General features: G+C 46.8%; 1 protein-coding gene across 1 annotated transcript in view; it reads left to right on the forward strand.

The window, feature by feature from the left end:
- Positions 1-16,076, forward strand: part of SLIT3 (slit guidance ligand 3) — a gene marked incomplete at its 5' end in the record, with an annotated part of 525,497 nt that overhangs the window by 493,721 nt on the left and 15,700 nt on the right. Inside the window, 2 exons of the mRNA XM_080626822.1 lie at positions 4,544-4,784; positions 6,827-6,957. Coding sequence (XP_080482948.1) covers positions 4,544-4,784; positions 6,827-6,957 — 372 coding nt within the window. The remainder of the gene's footprint in view (positions 1-4,543; positions 4,785-6,826; positions 6,958-16,076) is intronic.

Genomic DNA, 16,076 nt, shown 5'->3' on the forward strand with positions numbered 1-16,076 from the left:
AGTTTTTCCACCTCCTCTGCCCTAGCAGCACAGGGGATGGGGAATGGGGGTTTTGGTCACACGTTGTCTCTGCCACTCCTTCCTCCTCAGGGGAGGACTTCCCACACTCTTTCCCTGCTCCAGTGTGGGGACCCTCCCACAGGAGACAGTCCTGGATGGACGTTTCCAAGCTGAGTCTTTCCCATGGGCTGCAGTTCTTCACGGGCTGCTCCAGTGTGACCCCCCTATGGGGTCACAGCTCCTGCAGCAAACCTGCTCCAGCTTGGGCATCTCTCTTCACGGAGCCACAGGTCCTGCCAGGAGCTTGCTCCAGCGTGGGCTGCCCACAGGGTCACAGCCTCCTTCGGGTATCCCCCTGCTCCAGGTGGGGTCCTCCCTGGGCTGCAGGTGGGCATCTGCTCCACATGGACCTCCATGAGCTGCAGGGCACAGCTGCCTCACCATGGGCTGCAGGGGAACCTCTGCTCTGGCACCTGAGCACCTCCTGCCTCTTCCTGCACTGACCTGCGTGTCTGCAGGGCTGTTCCTCTCACGTGTTCTCACTCCTCTATGGCTGCAATTGCTCCTTCCCCCTTAAACTTGTTATCCCAGAGGCACTACCACTGTCACTGATGGCTCAGCCTTAGCCAGCAGCAGGTCCAACTTGGTGCTGGTGGCATTGGCTGTGTCGGACATGGGGGAGCTTCTAGCAGAAGCTTCATGGAAGCCACCCCTGTAGCCCCCCCCAACAAGACTTTGCTACACAAGCCCAATGTACCCATGTGCAGTTACTCCGCTGCCTGCCATGCTCCCGTTCCCACTGCTGCCCACTGTACTCACCCTGCGCATCTCCTCTACATACTGCTTGGAGCAGAATAAATGGGGTTTGTTGGCTGCCAGCAGCATTGCCTGCCAGATGACGCTGCTGAGATGCACTTGTCTCAATGACTAGATTAGCTTGTCCCTGTGCAAGATTGTGCTCTGCTGGTAGAGGATGTTTACCCCGTGCCTGAACTGTTAGCTAATACTATTAGCAGCCCATGACTGTGCCCACTGACAGCCCCCAGTGGCATTTGGCAGAGAAGGAAGATCAGGGATCTCTGTCAACCACATCTCCCTACCCTCAGAGCAGCGAGGTAGCAATGGGATGGCCATGGGGAGCCTGGCTGGGGAGCTTCACTCCATCCTTGTGGTGAATAAAGGACGTTTAGGGCAATGCAGTAAGAAAAGTGTTGAAATGCACTTTATCCTGAGAAGTACCAAGAGGTGGTTCTGGCTGAGAAGGAAACATCCATGTGTCTATGTATGTGACCCCAAGTGATGCCAGGGCTGGAGCAGGACAGCCCCAAGGCCCACATACAGATTAGGGCAGTTAGGAAGCTGTTTGGGGTATTCCATGCTGCAGGCCTGGGGAAAGGAGAGCTTTCCTCGCCTTCTCCCAGGTGCCAATCCCAAATGTTTCCATCTTTCAAGGTACTCTTCAAGTAGTAATGTAAAGCCCTGTGTCTGTTCTCTCAGAGCAGGGCAGCTCCATTGCTTTTGATGCAGTTCAGGATTTAGACCATCCCTATTTTGTTGTGTATTCCTATCTCCTTTGTGTTTCCCAGAGGCAGACCAGAGAGTGTGTGCTGGGAGAACAGCGACAGGGAGAGGTTTGGGCTCTCATTCCAGAGTGCTAAAGATAGAGCCATGGTGCTCTGTGCAAAATTCCACATGGGAAAATGTGAAAAGGAAAGCAGTCATCTCCATTTCCTTCTGTTACACAGGCAGCATGTCCTGGTCTCTGTGGCTGAGCGAGATTGGTCTTGAGTATGTTGTGGCTGTTTTATTTGCTGTTCTTGCGCGTCTTGAATCAGTAATAGTTACTGTAGGGAAATGGCTTGGGTTTCTATTCTAACTGTATCCAGGAAGGTTGCCTAGAAATTCCCTGAGCTTCCAATATCACCTGCTTGACTGGAGAGCAATGAGAGCTGGGGCGTTTTTTGCTTTGTTTTTATGAGAGTGCTGTGATTCCACAAAGTGCTCCCTGAATGGCAGGAAATTCCTAGTGCGATCTCACTGTTCCAGGACGGGGCTGGTGGGTTATTCACTGCACAAACGGCTCTGCCACAGTCCTCTCCTGGAGGGCTCTCAGCGGTGGTGCTGTTGTCAGCGCTGTGTAACACAGTCACAGAATCAATCGGGTTGGAAAAGAGCTTTAAGCTCATTCAGTCCAACCCTTACCCCAGCCCTGCCAAGGCCACCACTGACCCATGGCACTGAGGCCTCGTCTCCACGGGGTGTGCACACTTGCAGGGACGGTGCCTGCAGCCCTGCCCTGGGCAGCCTGTTCCAATGCCTGAGCACCCTCTGGGGCAGGAATTGTTCCTCAGCTCCATCTAAACCTGCCCTGGTGCAGCTTGAGGCCGGTTCCTCTTGTCCCATCCCTTGTTCCTTGGGAGCACAGCCCAGCCCCTCCTGGCAGGCAGTTGTAGGGAGCCATCAGGTCCCCCCTGAGCCTTCTCTTCTCCAGACTGAACCCCCAGGTCACTCAGCCGTTCCCCATCACGCTGTGCTCCAGGCCCTGCACCAGCTCCAGTGCCCTTCTCTGGCCCTGCTCAAGCACCTCAATGTCTCTCTCGCAGTGAGGGGCCCAGAGCTGAACAAGGATTAGAGCCTGAGCCCCAGCCCTCACTGCAGCTCTCCACACACGTGCCCCCAGCACAGCCCAACACTCGCTCCCTGCTCACCACCTACCGAGTTTTCATCCTGGTACTGGCTACACATTTTCAAGCAGTCACAGAACTCCTCCATGCGAAGCATTGATGTTCTCTCCTCAGTGCAAAAAGGGTTTGTTGGGTTTGAGCAGTGGCTGTGATGAGAAGTTTGGGGTATAAAGGCACAGCACACTGTGTGCAGCAGCCAGAGAGCCTGGAGGGTCCCTTTGCCGTCCCACAGGCCCAGTGGGTGACCTGGGCAGAGAGTTTTATGCTGACATGTGGCCCACCGTGCCCAATGACTGCAGCTTTGCGAACGTGCTCCCTTCTCCCTGCTCCGGCCCCGCTGGGGTGGATGTTTCAGCACAGCCCATCACAGGTGGGGGTGCAGCTGCGCTGAGCCGGGAGCCTGGGGACCAGGACCGCTGCTCCTGGGTGATGTGGCCCAAGCCCCAGGGCTCACAGGCTCCTACAGGGGGCGTTTGCTCAGCCTCTCAGATCGTTATGGCTGAACCACACCACTTCCCGCCAGATTACACAGACCTGGCATTTGTTTCTCAGCTACCACTGGTGCTGGGAGAGCTTCCTTTCCTTTGCATTGTTCTGAGATCCAGGACACTGCCAACCACAAACTCAGCTAAAATAAAGTGAATGATTCTGATGCTGTTAGAAATAACCAGTTCAGGGACACTGCCCAGCAAATATAATCATAGAATCATAGAATCAAAGAATCGTTAGGGTTGGAAAGGACCTTAAGATCATCCAGTTCCAACCCCCCTGCCATGGGCAGGGACACCTCACACTAAACCATGTCACACAAGGCTCTGTCCAACCTGGCCTTGAACACCGCCAGGGATGGAGCATTCACAACCTCCCTGGGCAACCCATTCCAGTGCCTCACCACCATCACAGTAAAGAATTTCTTCCTTAGATCCAATCTAAACTTCCCCTGTTTAAGTTTGAACCCATTACCCCTTGTCCTGTCACTGCAGTCCCTAATGAAGAGTCCTGCCCCAGCATCCTTGTAGCCCCCTTCAGATACTGGAAGGCTGCTCTGAGGTCTCCACGCAGCCTTCTCTTCTCCAGGCTGAGCAGCCCCAACTTTCTCAGCCTATCTCCATACAGGAGCTGCTCCACTCCCCTGATCACCCTCGTGGCCTCCTCTGGACTTGTTCCAACAGTTCCATGTCCTTTTGATGTTGAGGACACCAGAACTGCACACAATGCTCCAAGTGAGGTCTCACGAGAGCAGAGCAGAGGGGCAGGATCACCTCCTTCGACCTGCTGGTCATGCTCCTCTTGATACAGCCCAGGTATGGTTGCTTTCTGGGCTGCGAGCGCACACTGAAGCCCACTTGGTAGTGTGGTATCGGTGCATTGCTTCTGAGCCCTGTTAGCAGTTGTCCATCTGTTGATACACTGATATGCAGTAAACCAAGTGAGGAGACTGTAAAAAGTACTAAGAATAGAGGATTTTTCTCCTGCTTGCCACTTACAACAGCAGAGATAGACTTAAATCAAAAAGCCTAGGATGGAGATATCGCAGGTTTGGGCTTAAATTGCTCCCAGTTTTTACTGGGGACTTGTATGGAATGGCAGCAATCGCAGACAGACTGCTGTCCCTTGCAGGGCTAAATTAGCCAGCGCAAAGTGCAGCATGAGCTGCTTTCAGTGTTTGAACAGGCTTGTTCAGACCCAGCATGGAGATCTCTGTACAGCATTGTGCTGTAGGGCTTTCACACGGCAAAGCAGGCACATGGCAGCTGACTCTCACGTCGCTGTCCCACAGTGGTGGCATCCTGTCAGCATCTGAAAATGTCTCCTTCCTTAAAACAAGCTGAGACTGAGCCCACTTTGTCCTTCTGCAGTGGACTCTTCTGTGAGACTCCTCCGCCGATGGTCCTGCTGCAGACGAGCCCGTGTGACAACTACGAGTGCCAGAACGGGGCGCAGTGCATCGTCGTGCATCACGAGCCCGTCTGCCGCTGCCTCGCCGGCTTCGCGGGCCAGAAGTGCGAGAAGCTCATCACTGTCAACTTCGTGGGCAAGGATTCCTACGTGGAGCTGCCCTCAGCCAAAATCCGCCCTCAGGCAAACATCTCCCTCCAGGTGAGCAGCAGTCGCCAGCTCAGTGCTCCCCTAAGCAATAGGACATGTACTCTTATAGGTGTTTTCTTTCTGAAGGCATGGGATCCGTCAGACAAGATGCTGACAAAGTTAGAGTCAGCTTGTCAGCCAGTGGCCTGCTCTGAAGTTATTGAAAGCTGAAGAAACAGTAAGACACCACTGTATTTTGTGGGCCTGCCTCCAGAATCTCACCACTTAATGTTAATTAATTAAGAATCTCCCTTACTCCCAGACTGGCAATTTAACAGAGGTTCAGGAAACCTCCCTGACTTCTTACTGATTGACAGCATTGTGGCTCATCCTGTAGAAATTAGTGCTTAATGTTAGGACACTTACTATGAGCTGCTCTTTGCTCTTTTTTTAAATGGCCTTTCCAGACAATATTTTGCTTACTCTCTTACAGTGCACATTCAGTAGATGAAAGGTGGAGGATTTTGTTACAGTCCTGTAGTTACACCTGAGTTGGATTTGAGTTCTAAGATTCAGAAGGCAATGGAAAATCGCTATCAATGTGCCATGCTACCACTGGCTTCTTTGTGGCTGTGGATCAAAGGCATTTTAGACACTTACTCAAATAAGATACTTAAGTGATTTTGAAGTTATTTGTACTCACAGCCTAGTAAGCATTAAACTAATCTTTTCCCCTCCTAATATCCCAAAGTACATGAGGGAATAATTTCTAGCTTTATCTGTTTTCTCCTAAAGAGACGTGTAGAGTACCTGTATGCCATGATAATCTCCTTTAGGCCACTGATAGTTAGTCTGTCTCTATGTTAGATTCCCCCTGCAAATGAAGCCTAACGTTTCAAAAGACAAGTGAAGAAAAATCACACCTGCATATTTATTTCAATGCATTTATTTTCTCAGTTTGAAAAGTTTGTATTCCACAGTTAGAAATCATATTCTAGACTTATTTGGTGGAGTTTGGTTGTAATTAAAATGCCAACATCAAGACATGGGAAAGAGGAACGAATTTCTTCCTTAGGAATAGACTTTTAAAGGGTGATTCCTGCAAAGTTTATTCTAAGGAAAAAAAAAAATCCATAATTAATATTTACCTTTAATAGCTTGAGTGTACAGTTCAAATGAAAATGAAGCTGATTCATGTAAAATTGAAACTCCGGGTTTTCTTCCTTTTAAATCCCTTTTATGTAATACCACAAAAGAGATTCTGTAAATATGGGCACTCTAAAACATGGCTCCCTGAAGGCTTCACATACTATAGGTCAACTTTAAAGCTGAAAATATGGGCATTGTTTTCTTAAGTGTACAAAACATGTTACGTCAGCCAGAGCTTGAAGAACAAAAGTGATTTTTACACATGTGGATGATGTTCTCACTTCTTTTTTCCCCGGCTTAATATTATTCTTGCATCCAGTCATTAATCACAAGTGAATTAAAATTAGAATACAACATTGATTATTAAGAAGAGATAGAGGAAATCTTACTTAAAAGGGCTCAAGAGTGGGGGACAAGGGCTACTCTGTTCTTCCTGACTCTCTAAATGTCCCATTTGAAATCGGCATGGCTTGCAAATAACTCGGGTTGAGTGAATAACTCATGGCTTTGGTGGATGTGGGGACAGGTCCTTCTTCCCTTCTTTGTGAACATACATGTGATATGTGATATATTAAACATCTGTGAACAGATCAGTGCCTGCTGAAATCTGTTTCCTTGTCATTGTGACACACTCCTGCTGCCAGAGTTGATTTTCTAAACCTCCACTTCAAGCTGGGGTAGTAGCTGGGAAATAAATTTTTGTGTCACCAAAAATACAGCAACAGTCTATTAAGAGGGATCAAACAAATTGGAGCTTTCACCTCCTGACAGCTAGTTCTCCTTTGAAGCAAGGGCACCATCCCATAGTGGGAGGCCGACCCGGTTGTGTCCAAGCGGACTCAATGTCACCAAGACCTTCCTGTGCCTCTTGGAGCTTGCTCTCATTCTTGCTTTTATATATGATTTATTAATCATATTTACCTTACCTTACTAAGCAACCTTACCTGGCTATTAATGTTTCACAGGTAGCAACGGACAAGGACAACGGCATCTTATTATACAAAGGTGATAACGATCCTTTGGCTCTGGAGTTGTACCAAGGACACGTGAGGCTCATCTATGACACACTGAATTCTCCACCTACCACAGTATACAGGTAAATAGCTGAGCTTTACCAAGACAATGGATTTCCAACAAAGATGGAGAGGTCGGATTTTTAGAAGAACCTTTCATTTTAACTCAAGGTCTCCCTTTTATTGTACGTTATTAGATAAGAAAATCAGAATAAAGACTTAGCTAGAGGCTGCATGGCGAAAAATTGCCGTTTATTGGCAATACAGCAATACCGTGTTCTATTGTGATTGCAGAAAATTGTTGTGTTTTCTTATGTCCTGTAAAGATTTAGTTTTGGGTGAATGTTGTCTTTGAAATAGCTCTAGATAATCAGTTTCTTTGATGTTGATATTTAGCATTTATTTACCATATCAAGACAGAACAGTGACTGTGCAAGTGCAGGATTAGACTGTGTTAAGTAGAAGAAGGGCTGAATCCCTCTACAGGGTGAATATTTTTGGAAGAACTCTTACCCCTCTCAGTAGTAACTACACAAACTACAAAAAAGCACAAATTACAAAGGTAAATCATGGGACAGTTTCACCTTCAGACACTTGACTTTTGGAGATGCCAAACCCAGAGGTTTTATTCATTAGTCACAAGAAAGAATAGCAAATGTAAAAGTGAAACCCATGCACAGAGGTATTTCGCTAGGAAGGGAGAGGTGCTGCTCATTCTCCACTGCTCCTTTAGCAGCCCTTTCCCTGGTTTAACTCCCCTCTGATAATTTTTAAGCCCTGTGACTCAAATTTGTGCAGCATAAATATGTAGTTGTGACCAGTTTCACGTTCGGTGCAGCTGCATGGCATTGTGTGTGCAGAAAAGCTGATTTCCCAGCCCAACCAGCTCTTGAAGGAAAAGCATCTGATTAGAGCAAGTGAAAGGACATCTCCAGGCATCACTGGCCAGGATGGCCTGGTACTTTTTCTAGAATGTTTTCTCAGCACTTGGTAAAACTTAGAATCAGAGAATCCCAGCATAGTTTGGGTTGGAAGGGACGTTGAAGCTCATCCAGTTCCAGCCCCCTGCCACAGGCAGGGACACCTTCCACTAGAGCAGGCTGCTCCAAGCCCCTGTGTCCAACCTGGCCTTGAACACTGCCAGGGATGGGGCAGCCACAGCTTCTCTGGGCATCCTGTGCCAGCGCCTCAGCACCCTCACAGGGAGGGGCTTCTGCTTTAGATCTAACCTGAGCTTCCCCTGTTTCAGTTTGAACCCATCACCCCTTGTCCTTGAGTCTTCCGTAGTCTTCTTGAAGGGGAATGGTGACTTGTTTAAGAAAATGAAAAAATTCTTTCTGTCTGAAATGGGATAATACCAATGTGGACATGTCACCAGGAAGAGCAAAGGCTTGTCCACTGTAGGAATGAAGGAAGTAGTTTGACAGTGATTTTCACCAGCTGGATAGGTGTGAAGAATTTCTCTGTGTGTGGTTATAATCCTGATTGATTTCATGTTAGAGCAAGGCTGAAGTTGTTAAACAGTTTTACGCCGCTAATTAGAACATAGGGGAAAGCTCATTATGTGGGGGCAGCGCAGGGGGTGGCAGAGCAGTGCAAATGCTTGCTCTCCATTGTCAAGGGCAGAGCACTGTGGTGACAAGAGCTGTTGCCATCAGCACAACAACACTTCATGGCTCTGCTGCCTGCTGGCAAAGTTGCCAGAGCTGGTGAGCAGCAGTGTCCTCATTGTTCCTGCGCCCTTCATATTGATCAAGAAGGAGGTCTCCATTCAGACTGACACCTCATTACCATAAGATTAATGGCCTGTTCACTACATTTTGTACTGTGTGATCTGTTGAGATGGGAAAGAAGCTGCTTAATACAATGCCCTTTCTCAAATGTCACTCTAATCTTTTATTAGTTTAAGGAGTGGTGCAAAATGGGATTAGCATGGAGCTTGATGGGAAAAGATTAGGCTGACTGAGAAACACTGCAGCTAAGAATGTCAGAAAGGGCTTCTAAATAGGTTAAAAGACTTGTTTTCCTTAAGGGCTGAGGAGGGGAGAGGGAACCTGCTTCTCTGCTTACAGTCATGGGATTTAAGGGCAGAAGATGTGAGCGGATCCAGTTTGACCTCCCTGTAGAGCCTGTTTGACTTTTAGCTAAGGCATAAAGTCTGTTTGGCTAATACATGACTTCCAGCTTGGCACCGAGTTTCAACAGGAAAACACCAAATAATGGAAAATCCCTCATTTCCTTTAGTAGCTTGGCCAGTGGTCGGTCATTTCATTATTCAGGCATTGACCATCATTTCTAAGTTCTGTTGCTAATACCTTCTGGATGGTTTAGAGGCTTTCTCCAGGGAAATAAAAGTGCTTTTATATCTAGTACTGGCTCCCATGAGTTAAGCTGTACTTTAAATTGCAGTGCCTCCTAACTTGCATTTAGATGAAACAAACAGCTGAGTCAGTGTGATGCGTTTTACCTAAGCCTTAAGAATTTGGGGAACTCCTTTCTTCAACTTCTGCCACTTTTCATTTTCATCAATAATAAGGTTGCCAGGAGAACCTGTAACATTCAGATCGTAGCCTCACCACTGATAAAAGAGTCCCCTGCTCTGTTGCCTGCTCCTTGCTGTCTTGTTTAGATGCCTGATTTAAATCTCACTCTCAGCAAAAGGGGACTGTTTGAGAAGCTCTGTTGAAAGACTATTAGGTTAATTCTGAGGGGTGGATCAGGTGCTGCTATCCTCCAAACGGGTCCACTTCTCGGAAGAGATGAGCAGTGCGTTGGCTCTTGTTTTTCCTCAGAAAAGTCTGCCAGAAGAGGAGGAGGCCTTAAAACACTGCCTGGAGGGATCTGTGCCAGCTCCAGCTGCAGGGAGTCTGTGACTGACCTGGGCTTGTGCTGTAATTGAGATGTTTTGCTGGCAATTCAGGTACTCCCATGATGGGATGTGGAAAGTCATTGGCAAGCCACATTAGCTTCATCAGAGTCCTCATGATTAGATTTATTAATAGTACTTAGGAACAGTAAAATTAGCAAAGTACTTGGCTAATGCAGGTAATATCCTGTAGAGATAAGGTAAAACCTGTTGTGAGACAGGGTGGGAAGCCAGCAGAGTGTAGGGTGAACCTGGTGGTAGTTCTCAGTTCACAGCAGAAGGGTGCTGGACACATCAAGTACACAGTGTGACACTGCAGAGCTGTCCCCAGCCCCTCAGCATACAGCCAGGGGAAGGTTTGTACCAGAGATGTGAGGTGTGTGCTCTGAATTTATTGTCGTGTATTCCATGGGTGGCCTCATGTTGGAAAAGGAAGCTGAGAGCAGGGATGTGGCATAACTGAGAAAGTTGGGGCTGTTCAGCCTGGAGAAGAGAAGGCTGCGTGGAGACCTCATAGCAGCTTTCCAGTATCTGAAGGGGGCCTACAAGGATGCTGGGGAAGGACTCTTCATCAGGGACTGCAGTGAGAGGACAAGGGGTAATGGGTTAAAACTTAAACAGGGGAAGTTTAGATTGGATCTAAGGAAGAAATTCTTTACTGTGAGGGTGCTGAGGCACTGGAATGGGTTGCCCAGGGAGGTTGTGAATGCTCCATCCTTGGCGGTGTTCAAGGCCAGGTTGGATGAGGCCTTGGGTGACATGGTTTAGTGTGAGGTGTCCCTGCCCATGGCAGGGGGGTTGGAACTGGATGATCTCAAGGTCCTTTCCAACCCTAACTATTCTATGATTCTATGGTTCTATAACAGCAGGTTGCAGGTGTGCTGGGAAAGAGCAATGCATTTCCTGTACTCTGTGAAGGCAGGTTTTCTGGGGCTATTGGAGTGGAACTGTTGCTGTTGCTCCTTCAAGCAGATTTAAGTAGAACTGCAGTACATAGTCTAGAAAAACTTGCTGTACATTCAGATTTGCTTTACATGTATGCATTCCTGGGGTATGTTTGGATAGAAAGGTTAAAGTTGACCTTGGGCTTTTCTTTCATTCTAGTCAGATAAAGGTCAGCAAATGTCCAGTGGAAAAGACTACCTAAAATATATTGTCATTTCTCATCAAGTTAGAAAGAAATACTAGTGCATGAATATGCAATGATTGAACTCGCTGACTGCTCTGTTGTTGGAGCTCCTCACTGGTCACCTGCAGAATAATGAGTTCCTGGATGTCACATTAGGCATCTTGCAGAAGATCTATTTGTGAAGTAGGATTCCTATTTGCTGTTTCTTTCATTCAATTTAATTACTCTATAGAAGCACAAATGAGAACCGAAAACTGTTGCTTGAGTGCTTTACTGACCTCCTGGTTTCTGCACTGGTGAGAGTCGCTCTTCCACGCCATTACGGCACTTAGTACTGAGCCAACAGGGAGTTCTTGAAATAAAGTAAATCTTTCACAATGACACCTTATCGCCAAGATACCAACTGATGATGAATGTGCCGCGCTTAGTTACCACCACACACCAATTGTTTAAAGTTTAAATTAACAAAGAGTGGGTAATTCGGCATTCAGCCATTGATGCTGGTATCTGTTGAACTGTATTCAACTTCCTACTTTCCATCTTTTTTCCTGCATCTGTTCCTTGAACCAGAGATAAGATCTTGCTTGTAAATTATCTTTTTTAATAGGCTTTATGCTACCATACAGTCATATTGATTTGGCTGCTATATTAATCCTTCCTAATAGAAATGGAACATAGAAATTTGACACAAACTACTGATGTAATTCCCTCCAGAGTTCCCAGATTGCCGTGTTGCGTACAGACTGTCATATCTGCTAAAGAGCAAGATGCAGATGTCATTGGTATAAAATAGCGTGTTTTCATGCAGGCTTCCTGACAGCAGTGAGAAAGAAGGCAGTCATGAAAACATAAGAACTAATTGTATTTGTCTTTCTGTAGAGCCTCCACCCAAATTACATTATAATTCCTTTTAAAAGTACCCTCAATCTATTTTCAAGAATTCTACATCATTACAAATATCTCTTATAGATTGCGTCATGCAGTTCTCATGGTCCTGCTAGTTCTTACACACCATAGATGGATGTTCTTGTGGTTAAAGCAAAAGGCCTGGAGTAAGGGAGCGTAAATTCTTCCTGTATCTGTCCCATATGTGATGACTGCGGAATGACAAACTAAATGTGTGCACATGAAGTACAGAAATGCACAAAAAGCAGATAAAGTGTTTCAGCCATGTGCTGCGGGTCCTGGGGGTGAGGTTCCTTCTCCCTCCTCCCTCCAGGCTGTGAAGCAGCACAAGACACTTATCCAGCAGCATCTGCAGCTGCCTATGTCATTCCCTGTCACCCAGCAGCACTCACTATGCAGGTCCCCATGTCCCTGCCCATGCTGCTCCTCAGCCGACTCTGGTAGTACTCAAGGGCTTTCTACTTGGATCTCATGGACTCCTCCTCTGCTCTTCTGGTGCTGAGGGTGAGCAGTTGCTTTTGTGATGGAAGAACTTCCAGACCTGCCAAAGATGTGAGAGATGGGATTTTTGTGTAACCGCCTCTCCTTGGCTGCAGGTGCTTATCATAGAATCACAGAATCAGCCAGGTTGGAAAAGAGCTTTAAGCTCATTCAGTCCAACCCTTACCCCAGCCCTGCCAAGGCCACCACTGACCCATGGCACTGAGGCCTCATCTCCACGGGGTGTGAACCCTTGCAGGGACGGTGCCTGCAGCCCTGCCCTGGGCAGCCTGTTCCAATGCCTGAGCACCCTCTGGGGCAGGAATTGTTCCTCAGCTCCATCTAAACCTGCCCTGGTGCAGCTTGAGGCCGGTTCCTCTTGTCCCATCCCTTGTTCCTTGGGAGCAGAGCCCAGCCCCTCCTGGCTCCATCCTCCTGTCAGGCAGTTGTAGGGAGCGATCAGGTCCCCCCGAGCCTTCTCTTCTCCAGACTGAACCCTCCAGGTCCCTCAGCCGTTCCCCATCACACTTGGGCTCCAGGCTCTTATCTGCAAGAAAAGCCTTGGAGGCTTCCCCATTAATTCACTGCCTTGTAGGGAAGAACGTGCTGGAGGAGTGAAGGCATTCATTATTCTTAGATGTAATGTACATTATTAGATGTACATTATTAGAGCTTGTCAAACCCAGTTTTTACCAAAAGTCTCTTTGCAGAGCTCACTGCATCACTTGTCCTTTTCTTCCTAATCCCTTCCTGGTCTGCAGTTGTGCTGTGCCTGTCCCTCTCTGATACTGCAGGATGGTCTCTAAATGCACTGTTTTTCATAGATTTCTATGAGGCAGCACTGAGCTCTTAACAGTTCTGCATTTTTGCAATTCATTTTATTCACTCTATCACACACTCTTATTTTTTCAGGTATTCCTTCGGGACTTTGCATCAAAGATAATTAAAGAAACCAGTGTTAAACTCTGACCTGCACAGTAGAAGTTGTAAAATTTGAATGTACTTATACATCTTGCATGAGCCCAGGCAAAGGACAGTTGAATTTTTTGCCTTGATAAAGGGCTCTGGTGTATATAAATGGGACAAAAAAAGACAAGTGTGTGAGTTCTTGTCAAACTACAAACACTGCATTTCCCTAGATTTCAGGAGAGTGAAAATGTAAGGCCAGGACCTTAAAATATCATCTAACTTTTATCATTAGGTTTAGAATCAAATATTTGCTTTCATGAAATTCAGAAACTTTCTTCTGCTGAGGTGAAGCTTAAGAAGGGGAAAGTTCTGTCCTTCAGGCTGCTGAGGACTCAGCAGGCAAAGTCTTGTTAAGCTGAATTAATGTTTTTCTCTGTAAATCTCCTCAGAATCTCCTGCAAGGATGATTGTTTCTCATCTCTCCTCACCTCTTCCCCGCTCATTCTCTTCTCTGAATATCTGAGAAGCCACAAACCCTGTGCTGCAGCATCACAGCTTTATTTCTGACCTTACACATGTGTGTAGGGTGCTTGGCTTCGGCTTCCCCTCAGCACTCGTCACTGAACTCTGGAGAACTCATGCCACAGTCAGTGAAAGTAATCAACTGAGTAGCTGCTCCTCTGCCACAAAGGGTTTCATCCCATTCTCACTCATTCTTTGAATTAACTTTTATCGTGACCGCGTGAAGGTAAAGTAGAGATGTTCTTTGTATCCTTTTGATTAGGAACGTGGCCATCTACACCTTTAGCATTGTTTAGAAAAAGAAACAGAATAGTGCTGCAGACCCAGACCAGCCAGAGGCGGGTGGCAGAAGGCATCCCTCCTCCTCCCAGATCTCTTCTGAAGCTGTCTGTGCTGCCTTTAATGCACAGACAACACACAAGCAAACTGTCAGTAGTCTGTGTTTCGTTAAGTGAATTGATTTGCTGTTTTCTAAAGCAGACCCCGAAGCTGGTGTGTACCCTGCTGCTACAGTCACTGACCCTGTCCTCTGCATGGCTCCTGCTGTTCCTTCTGTAACTCCAGCTGAAGGGACAGGAGGGAAGCTGGGGCAGATATGCTGTGTCCATCCCCACTGGTGGCTTTGTGATCAGCAGCCTTGGAGTAAGAGTTACAGAGGAGTGCAGTACACACGTGTACATATAACTTTAGTACAGTAACATTACAATGCTGATTTCCTTCAGCACAGAATAGTAATACAAATTTAATGAAGTCAGCAAGATGCCAATAGTAATCCCAAGAAGAAACAAGAGATGATGAGTTTGGGATAGTTCATAACTAACAAAAGCAGGGGGACACCCAAAATGAATCAATATGTTAAAATACTTTTGAGTTTGGCCTCTAGTTTGAATCTCACATCACAGTATACCGGGCCCACGCAGCTCGTCTCTCCTGACAGTATTGGACACCTCAGGGGATTACATGCAAAGGTGGAAAGCAAATCCTTCCTGGTTATGATGACATTTCACTTTGCAGTGGAGGCTGTTAACTGTTCCCTTAATACCATTAAGTGTTTCCAGGAGCATCAAGAAGGAAGAAGTCTTTGCTCTTGAAAGGTTGCTGAACTCTAGAAGTAGCTCAGCACCTCACAGATACCTGCTGGTTTTCATGTTTAAAGTAGTCTTGGGTTTGTGTCAAAATGAATGCTGAAGGCAAAAGTTGTTCTAGACAGTGATTTGACTTATGACTAAAAATAATAGAGCTCTATTATCAAAAGAAAATTGCTGCTGAGAATGCAGAAGCTCACATTATAAATGGTTTTCCCTGTTCACTCAAAGGCAGTAGCTGGGGTGAATTTTAGCCAGTTCACTTCAAGCCTTAAAACTGCCCAGCCAAACCAGAAGTAATTGGGAAATAAGCACTGTTTCTTCCACCCCAGCAGATAAGCTGAGCTAGTCGTTCATTTGTCTGTGACGTGGCCCCACTGTTTCTTCTAGTGAGAGCATCAGTGAAACCAGGAGAGTGGTCCTGGCAGCTTGAGCCCTCACAAGCTGGTGCTGCTGTTAAGTCCACCTTCTGAGCAGTCAGTTTGGTTTCTATGTATTGGAAACGTGCTCTTGTGAGAAAACACCTTGATACAGGTCATTAGGCCAATAGTAGATTGCCAAAGTTAGTTAATAATGGTTGAATTGGAGAAAGGTTAAAGTATTCTTGCAGTAGACAATGATGGAATAAACCTAATCATAGTCAAAATGACTTTATAAACTTCCTATGCACTAATTACTGGCTCATGCCTTGAATTGTGAGGGGTTTCCCTTCCAACAACATGTAGCAAGCTAATACAACATGTTTAGGTTTTTTCTGCCTGTAAGTTTCTTGTAAACATGACAACTTACACAGAGTGTAGATATGTACCATGTGTGATGGATCTGTATCCCATCTATACCAAGCACCAGGCTCTGGATTCAATAGATAGAGTCTGGCAGAGGCCGTGTGTGCAGAACCAGCATGGAGGGTTCTGTGCACAATCACTTCAGTGCTTCCTCTCAGCATAGAAACATGCCCCACAGCTCTGTGTTTGCCAGCACACCCCAGTGCTGCTGGAAGAGGTGGGTTTGGCAGTGGCTGTTCTGCTTGGCAAATAGCAATGGATTTTGTTTATTTTTTCGTGGGCTGCATCAAAAGGAGCGTGACCAGCAGGTCGAAGGAGGTGATCCTGCCCCTCTGCTCTGCTCTCGTGAGACCTCACTTGGAGCATTGTGTGCAGTTCTGGTGTCCTCAGCATAAGAAGGGCATGGAGCTGTTGGAGCAAGTCCAGAGGAGGCCACAAGGATGATCAGGGACTGGAGCACCTCCTGTATGAAGACAGGCTGAGAAAGTTGGGGCTGTTCAGCCTGGAGAAGAGAAGGCTG

This window comes from Psittacula echo (genome assembly GCF_963264785.1).
Source record: "Psittacula echo genome assembly, chromosome: 11".
Taxonomy (NCBI): domain Eukaryota; kingdom Metazoa; phylum Chordata; class Aves; order Psittaciformes; family Psittacidae; genus Psittacula; species Psittacula echo.